This window comes from Carcharodon carcharias, chromosome 26 (assembly GCF_017639515.1).
Source record: "Carcharodon carcharias isolate sCarCar2 chromosome 26, sCarCar2.pri, whole genome shotgun sequence".
Taxonomy (NCBI): Eukaryota; Metazoa; Chordata; class Chondrichthyes; order Lamniformes; family Lamnidae; genus Carcharodon; species Carcharodon carcharias.
The window spans coordinates 34,401,499-34,424,114 of record NC_054492.1 but is presented as its reverse complement, the minus strand read 5'-3'; the positions used below and the strand labels follow the sequence as shown (position 1 = coordinate 34,424,114).

At 43.6% G+C, this 22,616-nt stretch overlaps 1 protein-coding gene and 1 non-coding gene across 7 annotated transcripts in view; one reads left to right on the top strand and one right to left on the bottom strand.

The window, feature by feature from the left end:
• The window catches only part of polg (polymerase (DNA directed), gamma), a 50,704-nt gene extending 31,950 nt beyond the window's left edge, over window positions 1-18,754 (bottom strand). Inside the window, exons 1-10 of one of the 6 annotated variants that reach the window (XM_041174711.1) lie at window positions 18,624-18,754; window positions 18,285-18,347; window positions 15,815-16,425; window positions 14,106-14,301; window positions 10,535-10,702; window positions 9,366-9,512; window positions 7,055-7,134; window positions 2,850-3,032; window positions 1,976-2,118; window positions 329-458 (exon numbers count right to left, since the gene is read on the bottom strand). In XM_041174711.1, the coding sequence (XP_041030645.1) occupies window positions 329-458; window positions 1,976-2,118; window positions 2,850-3,032; window positions 7,055-7,134; window positions 9,366-9,512; window positions 10,535-10,702; window positions 14,106-14,301; window positions 15,815-16,404 (1,637 nt within the window). In that variant the 5' untranslated portion in view covers window positions 16,405-16,425; window positions 18,285-18,347; window positions 18,624-18,754. Of the gene's footprint in view, window positions 1-328; window positions 459-1,975; window positions 2,119-2,849; window positions 3,033-7,054; window positions 7,135-9,365; window positions 9,513-10,534; window positions 10,703-14,105; window positions 14,302-15,814; window positions 16,426-18,244; window positions 18,264-18,284; window positions 18,348-18,454; window positions 18,474-18,623 lie in introns of those variants that run through there. The other 5 variants (XM_041174706.1, XM_041174707.1, XM_041174709.1 and 2 more) reach the window with 5 other exon arrangements.
• A 3,476-nt stretch (window positions 18,755-22,230) lies between these two features.
• Window positions 22,231-22,303, top strand: trnar-ucg. The gene has a single exon. It is a non-coding gene; the product is annotated as a tRNA-Arg (tRNA).
• Window positions 22,304-22,616: the final 313 nt, after the last annotated feature.

Genomic DNA, 22,616 nt, shown 5'->3' with positions numbered 1-22,616 from the left:
TTTGCCCAAATGGTCATTCTTCATGTGTGAACTTAGAGAAATGAGTGTCAGTGGACATCACAGCCAAGTAGGGCCTTGTTAGCAACCAGTTATCTCACACAATGCACTTTCCAGAAGGGGCAAGTAGCTTGGCTCCTTTTCACATTCACTAACCCACGGACATGGACACCAATTAGAGCAGCCCGAAACCATAACGTCTGAGATCTGCCTATTTAACACAGACTGTGGATTGAACCTGTCAGCTCCCTGGTCCTTAAAGTTTACAAACAAATTAAGCCATCGATGGAGTCATCGAAGACAAGTTTATCCTTGAATATAGCCCACTGACCCTGGATGGCCTGGCAGATGTTGTCTTCTCTTTGGGAGAAGACTGACTGTCTGATGCAGATTATTCAGGAGGGCTCTACTCTTGACAGCCTTCAACTCCGCCTCCTCTTCTTCTGAGGGAGGCCCTGGATCTGTAAGAAGATAACTACAGTATCAGAAAAGTGACCTCAGGCATAAGTTAACAATGAAGTGCAGGATATTGCAAGAAGGCAGTGTGTTTCATGAGCAAACAGCAAATAAAAGAGCAAATAAATTTGTATTTATAATTTCTTTCATAGTCTCAGCCAGTGAAATACTTTTAAAACTTAGTCAGTGTTGGAAAGATGGGAAAGGTGACAGCAAATTTTCACACTGCAAGATCCCATAGACAGCAATGAGATAATGATCAGACAATCTGTTTTACTGATTTTGGTTGAGGGATAAATACTAGGAAAGACACTGGGAGAAATCCCCTGCTCATTTTCAAATAGCCCAATGGGGTCTTTTACATCAACCTGAGGGGGCATTCTGGACCTTTGATGTCACAGCAGAAAGATGGCACCCCTAACAACATGCTTATATCTCTGGAATAGGACTCAAACCCATGATCTTCTGACGCAGAGGCAAGGTTGACATTTTAACACATGGGAATTGGGTAACAAAGATCTAACCCAAAACAGATCAAATTCCATCCCTCAATAAACTCTATTTTTACCACACCTAGTCATTGAGCAACGCAAGTGGAGGTGCACTGTAATGAAAAGGAAGATAGAGTTCACGAATGAACAATTCATCCTTGGCATCAGCTGAAGACACACTGAATACAGTTAGAATGCTGCTATACTCAAATGAATCTTCCATAATTCAACAACAACAGCTTGCATTTATACAGTGCCTTTAACATGGTAAGGCATTCCAAGGAGCTTCACAGAAATATTATCAGACAAAAATTGAATCAGAGCTAAAAAAAACAAAAGAGATATTAGGGCAGGTGACTCAAAACTTGATTCCTAATTTATGTTGTCACTCAGGTGAAAGACCAAGGTTATGCTACAACAGAGAAGATGAGATAATATTGGTCAGGTAACTCCAAGCTTGGGTTTTAAACATCTTTAGATTGCAGGATGATATGACTATTAAGAGGGATGAGGAGCTGTAGTTTTGTGAGAATAGGGGATGTTGCACTGTTTCAAAACAGTGGGGATGCAAGAAAATATGAGTAGAATGGAGCACTCGTAGCCCAGGAGCAATAAGGAAGTAAAATGCTTCCCTTGTTGAAGTGCTTTATGCTTTGAAGTGCTGATTAGAGAAGCCATTCCGAAGAGAACACCCAGGTGAGACAAAATTTGCTGCACCGATATTATGGGTGTGGCAGTGGCCTTCTTTATAATGCCACAGGGGCAAAGCTTTCATTTTTGCACTGGAATTTTGACAAAATCAACAGGACACTCTCATTTTCTTCAAACCTTTCAAAGCAGGGAAGAATAGCAAATGAAAGCTTCCAACCACAGTCACTATCTGACCCTCATCAGATAGCATCATCAAGGTGCACTCCACATCATATTAACACTTAATATCCAGAACCTCTAAAGCCCAATTTAATGGTTGTGTTAAGGCAGCAGATGAGGAACATCGTATCTGAATGCAGTGACTTCCAGAATTAACTAACCTTCCTCAAACTCTGCCACTGAGCTGGAATTTGCAACTTCATTGGTGCTGATCAATCCTTTCTTCTTTTTCCCAGTGTTCTTCTTCTGTTTAAACTCTTGGGTGTCCCATTCAAGGTCCCACAACCAGGGATCATCTTTGTACCTGAAAATCAGGGAGATATAGAATAGGTTCATAATGCCTGCAAGACTCGCCTCACCCATCAGCCACACAATCACAGTAATGAGAAAGGGCCAGCAGCTCAGTCCGTCCGAGGAGCCTCAGTCTGAACAATTTTGCAATATTTGGCCCCAAAGTGAAATGTACATCTTTACTTTCTAATCAGTCAGTAATCCATCCAATTTCTCTTTGTATGCCTGCAGGACCATAGCCTATGCAGTGTTTACTGTATTTGGAAGCATCTCCCACTAGTTGACAAATGAAATTCAGGAAAGCAATTATTGTACTCGGACTTAAGGTTGAGAGACAAGCTCCAATCTACATCTCAAAACATTCACACAATGAATGACTTTGAAGTGCAGTGATTGATGTTATTTAGCCAAATGTCATTCTGTAACAGCAAAGTTCCACCCGGCTGAATGACCATTTCACCTAGCTGGCTACTTTGACTGAGGGAGAAAGGTTGGCCAAGAGGTGGGGAGAGCTCCCTTTCAAGGTTCCTCTTTAAATAGTACCATGGGATCTCTATATTCACCTGAACAGGCAGGCAAAGACTTGGTTTAACATCCCATCTGAAAAAGCGACAGCACAATCATGGAGCACTCCCTCAGTACAGCACTGAAGCATCAGCCTAGATTACGCATTCAAGCACTATAGAAAGTCCCACTTTATTGCTGAGGTTCTGGCAAGCAAATTTTAAAAATAAAGTAACGCACCTTTTGTCGTGGAGTAGCTGGCAGGCATCATTGGCCAGGTTCATGAGAGACTGCTTCATCTCCCGTTGCAGCTCTTCATATGTATTCTGTGCCTCATCCTGGTATCGCTTCCAGTTCTGATTTACAGGAAGGTAGCACTGTCCCATCTCCAGCATGCCAGCAAAGGTCACTGGGTGTGGGCACCTAATCAGAAAGGAGAAGGCACAGTTAGTGCTCTGTGTGATGCAGAGCAAGTCCACTACCCAGCGAGGATGCAGCATCCTTCACTGGAACTCTAGCTACTGACACCTGGATTGTCAGGTAAGCAATGGAACTCAACAGACCACCTGGCAGTGACCTAGGCACCTGAAACAACAATGGCAAACACTGCCCTGTCAACCTTGCAAAGTCCTCCTTACTAATATCTGAGGGCTAGTCAAGCAACAGCCTGACAGTCAGCCTCATGGAATCATGCCTTACAGATAATGTCCCAGACACCACCATCACCATCCCTGGGTATGTTCTGTCCCACCAGCAGGACAGACCCAGAGAGGTGGTGACACAGCAGTATACAGTTAGGATGGAGTTGCCCTGGGAATTCTCAACATCTACTCCAGGCCCCATGAAGTTTCATGGCATCAGGTCAAACATGGGCAAGGAAATCTCCTGCTGATTACCATGTACCAGTCTCCCTCAGCTGATGAATCAGTGGTCCTCCATGTCGAGCACCACTTGGAGGAAGCACTGAGGGTGGCAAGGGCGCAGAATGCACTCTGGGTGGGGGACTTCAATGTCCATCAGCAAGAGTGGCTTGGTAGCACCACTACTGACCGAGCTGGCCAAGTCCTAAAGGACCTAGCTGCTAGACTGGGTCTGCGGCAGGTGGTGAGGGAACCAACAAGAGGGAAAAAACATACTAGGCCTTATCTTCACCAATCTGCCTGCCCGCAGATACATCTGACCATGACAATATTGGTAGGAGTCACCACCTCACAGTCATTGTGCAGACGAAGTCCCATCTTCACAGTGAGGATACCCTCCATCGTGCTGTATGACACTACCACTATGCTAAATGGGATAGATTTGGAACAGATCCAGCAACTCAAACTAGGCATCCATGCGGCGCTGTGGGTCATCAGCAGCAGCAGAACTGTACTCAAACACAATCTGTAACCTCATGACATGGCATATCACCCACTCTACCATTACCATCAAGCCAGGGGGGTCAACTCTGGGTTCAATGAACAGCGCAGAAGGGCATGCCAGGAGCGGCACCAGGTAAATCTAAAAATAAGGTGTCAATCTGGTGAAGCTTTAACACAAGACTACCTGCGTGCCAAACAGCATAAGCAGCAAGTGATAGACAGGACTATCCCACAACCAACTGATGGAATCTAAACTCTGCAGTCCAGCCACATCCAGTCATGGATGGCAGTGGACAATTAAACAACTCACTGGAGGAGGAGGCCCCACAAATATCCTCACCCTCAATAATTGGGGAGCCTAGCACATCAGTGCAAATGATAAGCATTTACTACAATCTTCAGCCAGAAGTGCTAAGTGGATGATCCATCTCAGCCTCCTCCGGAGGTTCCCAGCATCACAGGTGCCAGTCTTCAGCCAATTCGATTCACTCCATGTGATATCAAGAAACAGTTGAAGGCATTGCACAGTGCAAAGGCTATGAGCTCTGACAATATTCCGGCAATAGTACTGAAGACTTGTGCCGCTCCCCTAGCCAAGCTGTTCCAGTACAGCTACAACACTGGCATCTACCCGGCTATATGGAAAATTGTCCAGTTATGTCCTGTACACTAAAAGCAGGACAAATTCAACCCGGCCAATTACTTTCCCACAGTCTACTCTCGATCATCAGTAAAGAAATGGAAGGGGTCATCAACAGTGCTATCAAGTGGCACTTGCTTAGCGATAAGCTGCTCACTGATGCCCAGTTTGGTTTCCGCCACAGCCACTCACTCCTGACCTCATTACAGCCTTGGTTCAAACTTGGACAAAAGAGCTGAACTCCCAAGGTGAGGTGAGAGTAAGTGCGTGCCCTTGACATCAAGGCCGCATTTGACCGAGTGTGACATCAAGGAGCCCTAGCAAAACTGGAGTCAATGGGACTTAGGGGGAAAACTCTCCTCTGGCTGGAATCATACCTAGCACAAAGGAAGATAGTTGTGATTATTGGAGGTCATTCATCTCAGCTCCAGGACATCACTGCAGGAGTTCCTCAGGGTAGTGTCCTCGGCCCAACCATCTTCAGCTGTTTCATCAGCAACCTCCCTTCCATCATAAGGTCAGAAGTGGGTATGTTCGCTGATGATGGTACAATGGGCAGCATCATTCGCAACTCCTCAGATAGTGAAGCAGTCCATGTCCAAATGCAGCAAGACCTGGACAATATCCAGGCTTGGGCTGACAAGTAACATTCGCGCCACACAAATGCCAGGGAATGATCATCTCCAACAAGAGAGAATCTAACCAAGCCCCTTGACGTTCAATGGCATTACCATCACTGAATCCCGCACTATCAACATTCTGGGGGTTACCATTGACCAGAAACTGAACTGGACTAGCCATATAAATACTGTGGCTATAATAGCAGATCAGAGGCTAGAAATCCTACGACAAGTAACTCACCTCCTGACTCCCCAAAGCCTGTCCACCATCTACAAGGCACAAGTCAGGAGTGTGTTGGAATACTCCCCACCTGTCTGTTTGAATGTAGCTCCAACAACGCTCAAGAAGCTTGACACCATCCAGGACAAAGCAACCTGCTTGATTGGCACATCCACAAACATTCACTCTCTCCACCACTGACGCACAGTAGCAGTGTGTGTCTACAAGATGCACTGCAGGAATTCATCAAGGCGCCTGAAGCAGCACCTTCCAAACCCACGGCCACCACCACCTAGAAGGACAAGGGCAGCAGATAGAGATGGGAACAACACCAGTCCTGCATTAGGCAGTGCCTTTAGTGTTCTTATATAGTATCACTGTTTCAGCAGATGTTACATAGGGAGGTAGGGTGACACAGTCACTATTGCCCTGTAACTGGCCCACACTGGCTGATGGTCAGAAAGGGAAACAAGGATAAGTCAGTCATTCAGAAACTTACTAGCCTGGATGGAAGATTGGCTGGCTGGCAGGAACAGAGAGTATGCATAAATGGGTGTTTGTCAGATTGGCAGGGTGTGACTAGCGGAGTCCCGCAGGGGTCTGTGCTGGGACTTCAACATTTTACAATTTACATCAATGACTTAGATGAGGCGAGCGAAGGCATGGTAGCTAAATTTGCAGACAACACCTAGATAGGTAGGAAGGTATGCTATGAAGAAGACATAAGGAGTTGGCAGAGGGATATAGACAAGTTGAGTGAGTGGGCAAAAATCTGGCAGATGGAGTATAATGTGGGAAAATGTGAAGTTGTTCACTTTGGCAGAAAGAACAAAAAAAAGCAGAGATTAATTTAAACAGAGAACAACTGCAGAATTCCAAAGTGCAGAGAGATCTAGGTGTCCTTGTGCAAGAGTCACAAAAAGTTAGTATGCAGGTACAGCATATAATCAAGGAGGCTAATGGAATGCTACCCTTTATCATGAGAGGAATTGAACATAAAAGTAAGGATGTTATGCTTCAGTTATACAGGGCATTGGTGAGCCCACATCTTGAACACTATGTGCAGTTTTGGTCTTCTTATTTAAGGATGTAAATGCGTTGGAGGTGGTTCAGAGGAGCTTTACTAGATTGAATGAGTGGAATGAGTGGGTTGTCTTATGAGGAGGGGTTGGACAGGCTGGGCTTGTTTCCACTGGACTTTAGAAGAGTGAGGGGTGACTTGATTGAAGTATACAAGATCCTGAACGATCTTGACAAGGTGGACGTGGTAAGAGAGTTTCCTCTTGAGGGCGACTCCAGAACTAGGGAGCACTGTTTTAAAATTAGGGGTCGCCCTTATAGAACAGAGATGAGAAGACTTTTTTTCTCTCAGAGAGTTGTGTGACTTTGGAATTCTCTGCCTCTGAAGGCAGTGGAAACGAGGTCATTGAATATTTTTAAGATAAGTCGATTCTTTTTAGGCAACAGAATCAAAGGTGGTAGATGGGAATGTGAAACTCGAAACACAAACAGATCAGCCATGATCTTATTGAAAGGCAAAGCAGGCTTGAGGGGCCGAATGACATACTTCTGCTCCTATTTTGTATGTTCTTATGACTCACCTGTCGAGAAAGAGCGGAAGCTCCTCACAAAACACCTCATAAGTAGCTTTAACGTCAAGTGCACAGTATTGCATCAGCTCCTATCACCAGTGAAATAAAAGGGCAAATCATATTGGAATATCAAACACAAGTTGAGGTATTAAAAATAAAGCAATTGTCATAAAAGATAAATTGTCTGCCTGTGTTTTTCTGGGCTCATCCCATGGAAATTCAGTTCTGGATACCTTGTTTTTGCTGAGAATGTGGGACACTCGAGCAGGCAAAAACAGACTAAAATTGATATAATCGTTTGTCAAAATACAGACAAAATACTTCAATTAATTATCATGAAGTACAGTGATTTTTATTAAGTGGCAAATGTGACAGCAAAGTTTCACACAGCAAGAATCCACAATTGGTAAAAAAATTATTGCTCAGATAATCTGTTGATCTGTTGAAGGAACACTGGCCACAATGCTGGCAAAACTCCCTGCTCTTAATGCCAAGGGATCATTAACATCTAATTGAGCAGACAAACAGGGCCTAAGTTTGACTTTCTATCCAAAAGGCAGCAGCTCAGACAATGCAGCACTCCCTCAGCACTGCAATGAAGTGCCATCCTAGATTATGTCCTGGAGTGGGGGTGCCAACCCACAACATTTGGACTCAAAAGAACATGTTATATACTGAGCCAAGTTAACAAGGTATCAGTTACAATGCTCTGTGATTGGTACAGTTTTTCCAAGGAGCCCTGGAACTCAGAAGTTTTTCTATAAACAGGCTCTTGGAAAGCATGATCAGCAGAGAATACATTACCAGGGCAGAGGGCATTGGACTTACGGTTCAAAATGTCCATTTCTCAATCTTGCCCGATTACAGTGTTGGTCCTCACACTAGTGTATTACATACAGTACCTCGCTACAGCATGGGCATTAGTCCTTCTTTGGGATTGGGAGTGGGGGAAAAGGAGAAATTTTGGTGACGACAAATGGCCTGCGGTCAAAAGTTCACCAGACAACAGCATTCACAGCCCTCGATAAGCGGGCAAACATCGGTGTCACAGCCCATCATGCAGAACACTCAGTCGATAGCATAACACAAGCCCTCAGGCCATTCTGAAGCTGTGACCGGCTACTGTTTTCAAAGGAGCCATTTATGGGATGCATGCATGCCAGCCATGCATAACCATGAAGTGATGTAGCAGGAAGGATCTAGCAGGTTGCCAAAGAAAAATTACTTTAAAAATAAACTTTATATTGAAGTATTTACATTTTAAATGTGAGAAGAAGGAAAATTTGAGCCAAGGATGACACAGAAGAGGCAGTTTCTAATCAACATAGAAACTAGGAGCAGGAGTAGGCCATTTGGCCTTTCGAGCCTGCTCCACCATTCATTGTGATCATGGCTGATCCTCTATCTCAACGCCATACTCCCGCTTTCTCTCCATACTCCTTGATGCCCTTAATATCCAAAAATTTCCTTCTTGAATATAATCAGTGACCCGGCCTCCACAGCCTCTGTGGTAGAGAATTCCACAGGTTGACCACCCTCTCAGTGAAGAAATTTTTCCTCATCTCAGTCCTAAATGTCCTGCCCCATAACCTGAGACTGTGGCCCCTGGTTCTAGACTCCCCAACTTGGGCAAACATCCTCCCTGCATCCAGGAACAGACACATATCTATAAATGTCAGAAGGTTTTGTTTAAACACAACACCTTGTATTTACATAGTGCCTTTTAAGGTAGTAAAACATTCCAAAATGTTTCACAGGTACGTTATTAAACTGATACCAATAACTGAGAGCTTGGTGAAAGAAGGTTTTATGGAGTCTTAAAGGAGAGAAGAGAGGTAGAGAGACAGAGAGGTTTAGAGAGGGAAATCCTGGCTTAGGCCAGGTCTTGGTAGCTGAAGGCACAGCCACCAATGTTGGAGAGATTAAAAATGGGGACACTGAAGAGGCCAGAATTGGAGAAACACAGATAGAGAATCACAGAGTGCAGAAGAGGCCCTTCGGCCCATCCAGTCTGCACCAACACGTGAGAAACACCTGACCTACGTACCTAATCCCATTTACCAGATACATTGGAGAGCTGAAAGTGGTTACAGAGATAGGGAGGGGCGAAGCCCTGCAGGGATATGAAAACAAGGATGAGAATTTTAAAATCAAGGCATTAGTAAATTAATTTATTGAAATGCATAATTCCAATGTCACTAATTTTTATTATATACTTAATAAAGCAACTTCAAAACAGTAATTTTTTTTAGATCCTTTGCTGCAGTGTGTGCTATGTTATAAAGTGAGACAGTAATCAGCGGTCTATTTGTTGCTGTACCTGGAAATTCTCCTGAACATCTTTCATTGTGCCTTTGATGAAAATCTCACGAGCCTCCTTGTCGAGAGGCTTTCCCCCCACATAAAGTGCGTGGACATCAGGGAGGTTATTGATGCTGCTTATGTTTACCCAGTCCCAGGCTCCAATCTGCAACAAGAGTGGTACAAACACGGGCAAAAAATCTATTTCCGATCCAATATTTTATAATGAATTCCACTAAACTTTGAGCCCACTGATAACAGGGGATAGAAACACACATCAATGGATATCACTGAATCAGAGTGCCCAAGCCCCATTTATAGTCCACTTCAGTAAGCAGGTATCTCCTCCTCTCCAACTTACAACCACCAAACACACTAGATTATAAAGTCCCTGAAGTTGCCTCACCTCATGAAGGCCACTGAGCAAAAGACCTGCGACTCTCAGTGTCTGCCATGACAGAATACTGTCCCTGGACCTTCAGTCCATTTATTAAAGTGATATTCCTCCTCAGAGTACTCTTTATGGCTGCCGAAATGAAGTTCACATTTATCTTCTGGTGATATGTGTTCCCCATCCAGCCTATGGGCACATATTAAATTACCATCTAATCTGAATATAACATCTACTAAGGCGCTGGAATGTTTAATGCCACAGAGCACAGATGCAGATTGAGTTCCACTCTGAATGCTATCCTACGTGGAGATGATAATGGAGGATGTAGGAACTCAAGCAGATAGAAGGGGATCTGAGGGCAACAGCTGAATGGCTCCTGGCACTTCCACCAGAGGGAGGGCATTGGCACCAGTAGCTTGAAATAAGTGCATTTGTGCCCTCTGAATGAAGAGAGGATAAAAAATTACACAAAAATGGAGGAAACGCATCTAAAAACAAAAGTACCTCCAAAAAGGACAGAAATTTACCTAAACACCCCTCTCTAAAGATACAAAGTTAAGAAGTCAGGAAACCCTGTAGGGTAATGCGTCACCTGAGAGGCACAGGGGGTATAAATACTTCACCTACAGATGGACAATATGGATGACTGTTCCATGTTCTGTTCTTGACATGGCACGAGGATTTAAATCAGTTGTTTCATTTTCCTTTCATTTTATCTTTTGCTCAAGATTTTGATTATTACCATACCTTTGTTTTCAAAGTCGATGAACATGAGGCTATTTTGTGGTTCTTACCCCTGGGCTTCTGGGCTTGTAGGTAGTCCGTTTGATGTGCTGCTTTACTTCTTCCAGGCCTTTCCTCTTCCCTTTTTTACTTGCCATCCAGAGGCTGCGCTGGAAGCCAGTCAGGCCAGAAATAGCCATGTGCAAGCTCATTGTGTCCAGAAAACGTAGCCCTGTCCTCTGCAGAGAGAGAGTGAATAGAGTTCACATTCCGCGAGCAGTCAGACACCAATCCAAAGAGTACAATCACACAGAAAAAGCATAAAATGACCAGGGAGCAAGAGGGGGAGATAGGGAGAAACAGGGAGCAAGAATGAAGGAACTAGCAAGAGCGTGAGGAAACTCTCAATCAACTGTTTAGGGACCATAAATATAAAATAGTCAATAATAAATCCAATGGAGAATTCAGGAGAAACTTTTATATACAGGGATTGGTTTGAATGTGGACCTCACTACCTCAAGTAGTTCAGAGTAGCACCAACCTATTTAAGGGGAGGCTAAATAATACATGCAGGAGAAAGGAACAGGAGGATATGCTGATAGGGTCAGATGAAGGCGGCTGGGAGGAGGTTTGTGTGGAGCATGAATGCTGGGCCGAATGGTCTGTTTCTGCATTATAAACACTATGTACAATGTAATATTCCTCCTACTTCAATTGTGAGCTCAACTTATCTATTCTGCATTAAAAACTTTACATTTAATGGATTCCCTAATTTCAAAACCTTACTTCTTTTTGTCACACTTGTGGGCCAACTTTTCCTCAATAAAAATCCTATTTGCACATTCATGCTGAAACTACCAATGTAAATTTTTTTACTATAATTATACTCTCCAGCCAGTGGTTGTCAATGTCACACTTGAGCTCCTCAGCCTGTACTGCAGAGAAGCTCATTTGTTCCAATCAACTGTACATCTCTGTTTCCCAAACTGTGATAAGTTTTTCAATTTAATTTTAAGCAAGCAACACAACATCAAACTGTTATATAAAAATAAGGACACTGCTGATGGCTTTAACAATGGGAACTAAGATATATCTGCATGCCTTGATATCCGTACCTTCGTTGTCACCTATTACTACTCTTGGTCTTGACTCTCCATGCATAATGCCACGGGAGACTGACTAGTAACAAAAATTTAATCTTTTATCTTACATCTCCTTTCCACAACAGTTTGGATGAAAGATCATTAAATTGAAACATTTAATCTGTTTCTCTCTCCACGGATGCTGCCAAACCTGTTGAGTATATCCAGCATTTTCGGTTTTAATTTAAGATTTTTAGCATCCGCAGTACTTTGCTTTTGTCATATGGTTGCTGGGCACTCTCTGGAAGATTGTCCACATGACTGTTATTAATCAGCTTGGACAAAGCTATTGAACCGTAAAGAATACTACAGCTGATCCTGATCATCAAAGGAGGGCTAAAGGAGTAACTAAAGGGAAAATAAAATATGAAAGTAAACTAGCGAGAAATATAAAAACGGACTGTACAAGCTTCTGTGGATATATAAAAAGGAAAAGACTAACAAAGACAAAGTGGGCCCATTACAGGCAAAGACGGGAGAACTTATAATGGGGAATAAGGAAATGGCGGAGAATCTAAACAAATACTTTGTGTCTGTCTTCACGGAGGAAGATATAGTAATCGTCCCAAGAATAATAGAGACAAGGGGCTAGTGAGCATGAGGGACTAAAAGAGATTAATATTAGTAAAAAAGTAGTACTGAAGAAACTAATGGGACTGAAAATTGATAAATCCCCTGGGCTGGATGATGACATCTCAGAGTGTTGAAAGAGGTGGCTGTAGAGATAGTGGATGCATTGGTGATCATCTTCCAAAATTCTCTAGATTCTGGAACAATTCCTGCAGACTGGAAGGTTGCAAACGCAACCCCACTCTTTAAGAAAGGAGGGAGAGAGACCTGTTAGCCTGACGTCAGTAGTAGGGAAATTGCTCGAATCTATTTTAAAGGATGTGATAACTGGACACTCAGAAAATAATGGTAGGATTGGGAAAGAGTCAAAATGGATTGATCATGTTTGACAAATCTGTTGGAGTCTTTTTGAGGATATAACTGGCAGAATAAATAAGAGGGAACCTGTGGATGTGGTGTATTTGGATTTTCCGAAGGCTTTTGATAAGGTCCCAGAAAAAAGCTTAGTAAACAAAATTAGAGCATGAGACTGGGGATAATATTCCAACATGGATTAAGAATTGGTTAACAGACAGAAAACAGAGAGCAAGAATAACCGGTTCATTCTCAGGCTGTGACTACTAGGGTACTGCAAGAGTCAGTGCTTGGGCCCCAGCTATTCACAATCTATATCAATGATTTGGATGTGGAGGCCAAATGTAACATTTCCAAGTTTGCTAATGACACAAAACTAGGTGGGAATATGAGTTGTGAGGAGAATGTCAAGAAGCTTCAAGGGGATTTAGACAGACTAAGTGAGTGGGCAAGATGGAGTATTATGTGGAAAAATGTGAAGTTATCCACTTTGATAAGAAAAACAGAGAAACAGCGTATTTCTTAGGTGGTGAGAGATTGTGAAGTGATGTCCTTGTTCATGAGTCACTGAAAGATAACATGCAGCTGCAACATGCAATTAGGAAGGCAAATGGTGCGTTGGCCTTTATTACAAGTGGATTTGAGGACAGGAGTAAAGACATCTTGCTGCAATTGTATAAGACCATAAGACATAGGAGCAGAAATTAGGCCATTCGGCCCACTGAGTCTGCTCCGCCATTCAATCATGGCTGATAAGTTTCTCAACCCTTCTCCCGCCTTCTCCCCGTATCCTATAAGACCATAAGACATAGGATAGAGCCTTGGTGAGGCCACACCTGGAGTATTGTGTACAGTTTTGGTTCCTTACCCAAGGAAGAATATACTTGCCATAGAGGGAGTGCAACGAAGTTTCACCAGACGATCCTGGGATGGCAGAAATGTCCTGTCAGGGGAGATTGAGGAGACTGGGCCTGTATTCTCTCGAGCTTAGAAGAATGAAAGGTGATCTCATTGAAACATACAAAATTCTTCCAGGGCTTAAAAGGGAAGGATGTTTCCCCTGGCTGGGGGGGCTCTGGAACCAGAGGGAGTCTCAGTCTGAGTATATTCAAGACAGATCAATAGATTTCTAGATATTAAAGATATCAAGGGACATGGAGATGGTTCAGGAAAATGGTGTTTGAGATAGAAGATCAGCCCTGATCTAGTTGACTGGCACAGCCGGCTCGAGGGGCCAAATGGCCTACTCCTGCTCCTATTTCCTATGTTCCCCTCACTTGACACCACACACTTTCCGCACTGCAATCAGCAGCAGCAACTCAGGATGTTGTTTTTCTCCCTCTGGACCAGGACAGCTGAGAATTGTAAGAGTACCCATATCCACAGCCTGACTGCTCAGGACAATCTAAGATTATGGACTCTTTTTATCTAAGCATTACATTGAGACCCTTCACGAGATAATCCAGTGGCAAGAATCCTTCCAGTACCTTCTTCCATCAACATCTCGCCCTGAACATGATGTTGACAAAACATACTGAAAATTCAGTAAAAACCATCTATCAATTAGTTGACTCACCTTCATCAAGTACTGCTCTTTGACCTTTGCTCTGTCATAGCTGACGTTGTGGCCAACGACCAGTCTCTCTGGCCACTCGCCTTTCGGTGAACGGGTGGAGTTTGCAGTTGTCTCCAGAGGAATCAGGTCAGCCAGGGTCAGCTGACTGGACCAGGTGTAACGCTTCTCAATGAGACGCTTACTGCACCAGGAGTACCTGCGGAATAGGTAACATTATTGTAAAACCCTGTCTGAACGCAAGACAGCTTTGCACATCACGCGTTATATTCATGGCCTTACTTTCTCTCCTCTCAGGATGCTAACTCTTGCTGGAGTACAAAACCATGGACATTGTCTGCAATCAAACACCTCCTCTAAATGTATAATCTTTAATTACAAGGGGCATATGGAAGATGTTTGTAGGGCTAGTACACTTGATTCCCTGCCAAGCCGCACACCAACGTCAAAAGGGGTGTGGGGGTAGGGGACACCAGAGTCCCACAATTCTCCAACTCCAAGTAGCTAGTTGTGCACACCCGCTGCTATAGCCCAGGATGTCGACTCAGCAGTCGTGCAAAACTAAGTGAGGGGCCCATCAGCTTTGGCTGGTTCAGTGTGGGGACATCAATGCTTCCAAGTACATGAAGGCTGAGAACAGCGGATGAGGCAGAAGAATCCTAAAAAGTTAGTAGGACAATAGCTCAGAAGGCGGAGACCCGCAAGGTGTGCGGCACATCCAGAGCACTGTCATAACGCTTAGCAGGCAAGTGGCCAGTCACCTGTGAAGAGTCTGGGGCCTCACAGAGTCACAGAAAGTCATAACCAAATGAAACATAACAAGACAGCAAATCTCCTGGTAAGAGTAGCTACAAGCGGTTCAGGAGGACAAAGCTAGATAGAGTGTCAACATTTGACCATTGTGGGCATCACGTTTGAATATCAGCCACCCAGTTTCTGGCTAGCAGGAGCCCTGCCTGACACTCTATTTACTGGGTAACAGTTGCAAATAAATGAGTGGGACAGTGAATTGACCTTTGATCCTGATTTCTTATCAAACCCAGATTGATAAGAATGAAGTAAAAGCAAAAACCTGCGGATGCTGGAAATCCAAAACAAAAACAAAAATACCTGGAAAAACTCAGCAAGTCTGGCAACATCTGTGGAGAGGAAGCTTGTCCTGCTTTCTACCCTTAATTAGCACATTCCTTAGATAATATTACCACCTTCAACACCTCTTTGTCCTTTTGTCTGTGACATCTTTTGGTTATCTCCACCTATCACTGGCTCTACTTGTCACACCCCCCTTAAACCAGCTTATATTTCACCTCTCTTCTATTTTTACTTAGTTCTGTTGAAGGGTCATTCGGAATCGAAACATTAACTGTGTTCCTCTCTGCAGATGCTGCAGACTTGCTGAGTTTTTCCAGGTATTTTTGTTTTTGTTTTGATAAGAATGAAAGTCTTATTTATTGATTGTAAGGATCCTATGTGAAATGACTTGGTTAGTCTCAATGTAATTCCTAATCAGCCCACTGTTTAAATAAAGTCCTCTAATTAGCAATAAGTTGGCAATGAAACTGCAAGAGATCATGAGATGGAGGTTAGAGACCTTTACTCTGTATCTAACTAGTGATGTGCTTACCAAGAGCTACTACAAAGTAGAAAAAGGTTTCATTTCTGACCAGAGAGCATAAAATTCAACTCTCGCTCATTTACGTCTAAGTTCTTACCAGGCACTTGGAGAGACAGCTACTGCTAACGTTGGACATTGGCCTTCAGACGTGCACACCTCCACATCAAAAACCAGTGCTTTGTCATCAGGAAAACTCACAGGCTTTGTTTGTCCACCAAGATCATACTTTGTCCAGCCAGCTGCCCAGGTCCATTCTGAGGGCATCTCAGGGAGGTCACACTGCAGGAGCTCATTGGCTGCCTCCAAATAAGGGAGGCTTTGCTTCTGAGCAAGGATACGAAAATGTTCATCAATGTTACTGCCATACATTTTGGGCAGCTGCAGTTCCACATCGGGCAGTATGGAGGTTTCCTTGTCCCAGAGGTCATGAGATTTCAGGTGCTCAATGCTCTTCTGGATTCCCTCCTCCGAGTACTCAGCCTGGATATCTCCAAAGATCTGTTGATGGAGACCAAAGGACAGCATCTGGATATTTAATGGATTCACACGGATCTGGGGTTTTTTGTGATCGGCACACTCCTTTGGGTTGCCATGTACAGTAGAGGTGTTGGCCCATCTTGATATGGTGACTCTCCATTTTGGGAGTAACACTGTCAGTGATGTCCTCTTCAATAACAGATGGTTCATTCTAATCCTCTCTCATCATTCCTACAGTGCAAAAATTGGGAAAGGGCTCAAGGTGAACAGGTTTTACTCTACACATCACAGAAACATAGAAACATAGAAAATAGCAACAGGAGTATTCAATCAGCCCTCCGAACCTGCTTCGCCATTCGACATGATCATGGCTGATACTCTATGCCAACACAGTACTCCTGGGCTCTCCCCATACCCCTTGACACCTTTAGAATCCAGAAATCTGTCTATTTCCTTCTTAAATTCCATTCCATTCTCAAATGAAATGGAAAAAAAGCAAAATAAAACCTGAAAATAATCAAATTGCTTTGTCTTCTTGCCACACAGGCAGTTTGAAGGCCTGTAGTTGGAATAATCTTTATGCATCTTTCCCCCAGTTGCTGTTAAATGGAAAAGCAATGGTATAATTAAAAATTATGCTGAAAACAGAGGCATGTTGTCTTGCAGTCATCAATACAACTGCAAGAATACCATCAATTTATACTACTGAATACAAGGGTGCTGGTTGGTCAGCAAGTCAACTCTGATTGACTGAGACATTGGGAAAGGGCTCAAGGTGAACAGGTTTTACTCTACACATGTTTTACTATAAGATCCCCAGCTCCCAGGTAATTTTTAAAAGTGGAATGCTTGAACATATCCCTTTTGTTTGCAGAGAATAGGTCCCTGCGTATCAATGTATGCAATTTCTAGCAAACGTAAACGAGTGTATGAGCTTGGCTGATTATCTTAAATGAGTTGTTCATGCAGCTATCAGCACAATTCAGGATTGTTCAATCATGGAATCACATCTAACAGGAGACTTACCAACCAATCTGCACCCTTTTCTCCTCTTAGTATAAATTGCTGTGTGTTTGAAATTTGGCATTCTTGCAATTGTCCTTATGAATGCAAGACAAAAAGCTTGAGCAACATGTTTCTCTTTTCAGCAATATTCAAATTAAAAGTAACTATTATAAATTAATAATGGCACTCTACCGACCTGACAGCTCACTTAATGATCACAATCTAAACTTCACTGATCAGCTGCTACCCCTCGTATAGTACAGGAGGGATACGCAACGCCTTTCGCCGCTAAGCAAATTCCCCTCAGGTACTGGTGGAACACAAAACATTGGGCAGCTTCCCCAGCGTAAGGAAGGATGACTCAATCTGGGTTGCCCTCAAGCAGCCACAGAACACTAGGAGCTTATCTTCTGCATATCTCAGAACTGGGGATGATGTATGATGCAAGGAGACAGGGTCAAAAATAAATATAAGCTGTGGGCCCAGCAGTGATTCATTCCGTTGCACTCAGACGTGGCAGGTTTCAAAGATGAATACCGTATTGAAGAAGTTTTATCAAACTCTGATCAATCTCATATATCCCAAATGTCATTAATTCCTCAGTTTATTTAGTATTCCCAGCCAAGTTTTGAATTAGTCAGTCCTTATTTTGAACTGTCCTAAAACATGCAAAACATTAAACTAGACAACAAAAATCTATTTTCTGCCAAAATAGAAGCCATTTTCCCATTTCTCTTGAAGCTTCGCATAAGGGATGAGTAGTTATTGGGGTTTGAAAATAATTTTAATTAGGAACAAAAATATTAGTACACCCCAAGTTCTGACCACTCATTTTGCCCCTCTTTAATCTTGGCTGCCCTTTCCACCTTTGTTCCTGGCACCCTGCAACCCAATCCCAAACCCCCTCACTCCTAACCCCCCCTCTGCCCATAATCCTCCCACATCTGGTTTTATCCTTGGCAATGATGCTGCACCCAGCCCTGAGAGAAGCGCCTGAATTTGCCTTTCCTGTGCAAAGTAAAGCCCGGCCCGCATTCTAACCGACCTCAAGCGAAATCCCCCGTCCACTCGGGAGGGAAACGTACCTACCTGAATCCTGTGCAGCTCAATTGGTAGCTGGGGAAGGGGGTCACTACGTTAGCCAGTCCCTGAAATAAAAGTTGGGAATTCAGTGATTAATTTGAAAAAAAAAAGCGCATTCAATTCACTATAAATCACGTTATTTTTATTGCATTCGTTGCAAACGTTACGCAACTGCGATACTCATTCGGTTTTGGTTTAAACTCGTTTATTTTGGTGTATGTCACCCTGTAGAATAAAAGCTTCCTTTCGGCGGGTTGGCAATCAGCCTGACTCCGATTCCTGACTTTTTCTCTTGGGTCCGCTGACCATAGTCTCACAGGAACAATGAATGATACACACACCTGTCTCGTAAGCAAACTGCAGCCACCTGAACACATGCACAATTGTAACACTGGATTCTGCCCCTAATGCAAAGAAGGAAAGGAAATGATGGTCAGGGGTAAAGTGTTGCAAGCCTCTCGCCACACTGCCATCTACGGGACTGTGAAGAACACAATTCAAACAGTCACAGGTTAGCAAGAGCATTATGGAAATACAAAGCAGGAGTGCCTGCTCCTGTAAAGATTAAAAACAAAACAGGCTGATGGGTCAGTTGTAGTTATTTCTTTAACGGGGTGTGGGCGTCGCTGGCTATGTCAGCATTTATTGCCCATCCCTAATTGCCCTTGTGAAGGCAGCGGTGAGCCTCCTTGCAGAATGTGCCTTTGCAAAGAAGGTCCAGAAAGAGGTGCCGTGGTTTTTGTCGAGGTTCATCCCGAGCAGATTCTTGACCCAGGACTCTATGATCTATGGGCTGTTCCCAGGGACACACACCAAGACAAACATCACCTGCAGCTGGAGGATCATCAGCTCCGTGAAAGACGCTCTTTGGTCTGCCCAGCACAGTGCAAAGGATTGTCCACGAAAGAGTGTTGCAGACTGGCATGTTCCAAGGTCCAGGGCTACATGCTGAGGGATGCACTAATGCTTGGGGCAGGAGCTGTAAAGGCACAATGGGGAAAGGCCAGTGTGTAAGGCCTTTCAGCTATAGTGCACTTGCGGGGCTGGTAACTGTATAGAATCCCTTGGACTGTAAGCATGTTCTTGATATGTAGTATAAGCTAAATGCAATTGTGTTGAAACACCTCAGAGTGCAACATGACCTATGTAGATAATTTGAATATCATTGCACTTTCCTGTTATGATAAATTGAAATGTTTTGTAATGTTCCTTTAGATATTTTACCAATAAAGTATATTTTTGCAAAAATAAATTTGGTCTGTAACGGTGTCACTGGGAGTGTCACCACGAGAAACGAGAGGAAACAAAAAATCTAATTCCCAACAGTGACAGCACTTCAAAAGTACTTTATTGGGAAAGGTGCTATATAAATGCAAATTATTTCTTTAAATAATAGAAACTTCTAAATCGAATTAGACTGGTAGGATTTTGGCTAAAATCAGCATTGCCAGCCAGCAAGCCCATTCCCCAGCTCCATCCTGCCCCTAGTCATGTCTGTGGTGATGGGGGAGCAGCAGGGCTATCTGCCTGCATGTGGTGTGTAGCTGACACTACTTGTTAAGGGACATTTAACACCAAATAAATGAGGCCAACTGCGATTTTCCAGTCTTGCTCCAGGTTCCCATAGGCGGCAGGGGCCAGTTTAGATGCCTGGATGCATCTTCCAAGCAGCCAACCTAGGGACGAGTGCTCCAGGAAAAGCTAGATGCTCTCCCTCCCTGTCTGCCTGGGAGCAGGAGAAGCCACAGGCCACCCTGTTAGGGCACCACAGTTCTGGCCTGGCTACAAAACCCAATCTTTTTTAATTGAAATTTCAAAAAGTTGGAGAGAGGGTGCCTCCATTTTGAAGCCTTTGAATTTTTTCTCCACCTTATCTCTTCCTCTTAATATTTTGAATACTTAATTTCATCAAATCACTCTTTAACCTTCTCCATTACAGGGAATACAATTTTGGTGGACCCAAAACTGACTCCTTCAGAATATCTTTGCAAACCGCCTCCCATCTCAGCACAACCTCTCTCACCATTCATTGCAGCTTCTTCCTCAGCCATTGAGTTAAGCTGATCCAAACTGTTTGCAAATTTAAACCTGAAATGAGTGCTATACCCATATTCTATCCAGCATAAAGACTGCCTTTTTCTACATGTGCAATAGCATTAACCACCATACATACCTCAACTTATCTGCCCCTGAAACCATCAATCATGTGTTTATTACCAGCAGATTGAACTATTCTGTGCTCAATTTGTTTGTCTCCCATCATCCATGCTCTGTAAATTTCAATTCACAGTACAGAATTCTAGGATATTGACCCAGTGATGTTGGGAAGGGCTGCCGATGTAACCTTAATAAATTGCAGCATTGCATCCTATAGATCATATAAACTGTAGCTATAAACCACCAAATTCATTGGATAATGAATCCAGTGACAAGGACACTGATCAAATGAACTGCTATGTTCTGGATGGTTTTGAATTTAGTTGCAGCGGCTGCACCTACCCAGGTGACTGGTGAGTATTGCATCATGCTCCTGACTTGCTTGCAGATGGTGGAGAGGCATTGGGAGTCAGACGGTGAGCCACAGCACAGATACCCAGCCTCTTCCCTGCTCTTATAATTACGATGTTGATATGGCTAGTTCAGTTCAGCCTCTGGTAAGTGGTGACCTTCAAGATGTTGATGGTCATCAACTCACAGATAGCAGTGCCGCTGACAGTCAAAGGGAAGTGACCAGGCTTTCTATTGTTCAAAGTGCTTGTTATATGATGTCTATGTAACATAAATGTTATTTTCCAATTGTCAGCCCACAACCATCTTACTTTGTGTCAGTTATCACTTCAGCCCATGAAAAGTTTTCCATTTCCACCATACCATCTCCCCACCCCGACCCCTGCAACCTCCCACCGACATCAGTTTTGCTAAGGTTGCTTAATATAATACTAGATCCTTGTTTTCCTTGATGTCCTCATATGCATTTTGCAACAGGTGCAGAAACACCCACTGATTGCCCCCTCTCTAACCTACTGACACTGGGGCCAAACTGGTACACTATACCACTCATTGGCTGAGATCCGCATCCCAACAAAGACTTGGAATGGAATCTGTAGTCTTCCTGGTTTCTATGGTCAACCATAATTTCAGGCAGCACAATGAATGTGGACAGCAAGTTAAAGCAAACACTATCTGCCTTTAGGTTGCTTTTATCTGTGCTTGAGACGTGAGCGTCACTGGGCAAGGCCAACATTTATTGTCCAATCTAGTTGCCCTGACACGGTGGTGGTGAGCAATCTTCTCGAATCACATGCACCCACAGGGTTTTGACCCAGCAACAGTGAAGGAAAGCAATACTTCCATGTCAAGCTGATGCGTTACTTGGGGGCGGGGGCAGGGGGGACCTTGCAGGTGGTGGTGTTCCCATGCATCCACTGCCCTTTTACTTTTAGGTGATAGAGGCTGCAGGTTTGGAAGCTGCCGTCTTACCGAGTTACTACAGTGCCTCTTGTATAGATGGCACATACTGCTGCCACTGTGCCTCTCTTGCGGGCAGACCGTGTGCAATGAAAGAAGGATCCTCCAGGCGGCGCTGTAGGTGGAGGAATGCTGCCTGTAGAGGGCAGACGTGTACTGAACACAGGTGCCTCCAGGGGGCAATGTCGCGAGAAATCAGCTGCCGCCTGGCTTTTATATGACAATAATTTTAAATTATTTTAAATGGGGTGACCGTTGAAACTGGCGGCACCACATAAACATTAAAATGTTAAATATTGTCCCTATAATTTTAAAGGGGAAAAAGATCCTCGTCCTCCACGGACCGATGCCCCCACCCGAATTTCGGGTCCGTGTAATTGATTCATCACAATTACACAATCTAGCTGGAAGGGGAGGCAAAGGCGGGGCCAGTCCGCGCTTTTAATGCTTTTATATGTTGCTGCCACTAGTCTATCTGTCGGCCGCGTGGCCTAATGGATAAGGCGTCTGACTTCGGATCAGAAGATTGCAGGTTCGAGTCCTGCCGCGGTCGAATTTTTAGCTTGACTCTCCTTAAACCAAAGTTAAATGTAGCTGCCTAAAGGATAACTTATTTATTTTTAATTTAGCACAATTATTTTTAAAAAAACCAATGTCAAATGTATCAGTGTAAAGAATAACTCATTTTTAATTTGACACGATTTTTTAAAACAAAAGTTCAGTGTAGCAGTGTCAAGCATAGCTTGTTGAAATGTATGTTGAATGGAAACCCCTCATCAGAGCTAGCTAGGATCTTGGAATTTTACAGCACAGGAGGCCACCATATCTTTTCCCAAACCCTTTAAGACATCTTTATCTATCAAGTG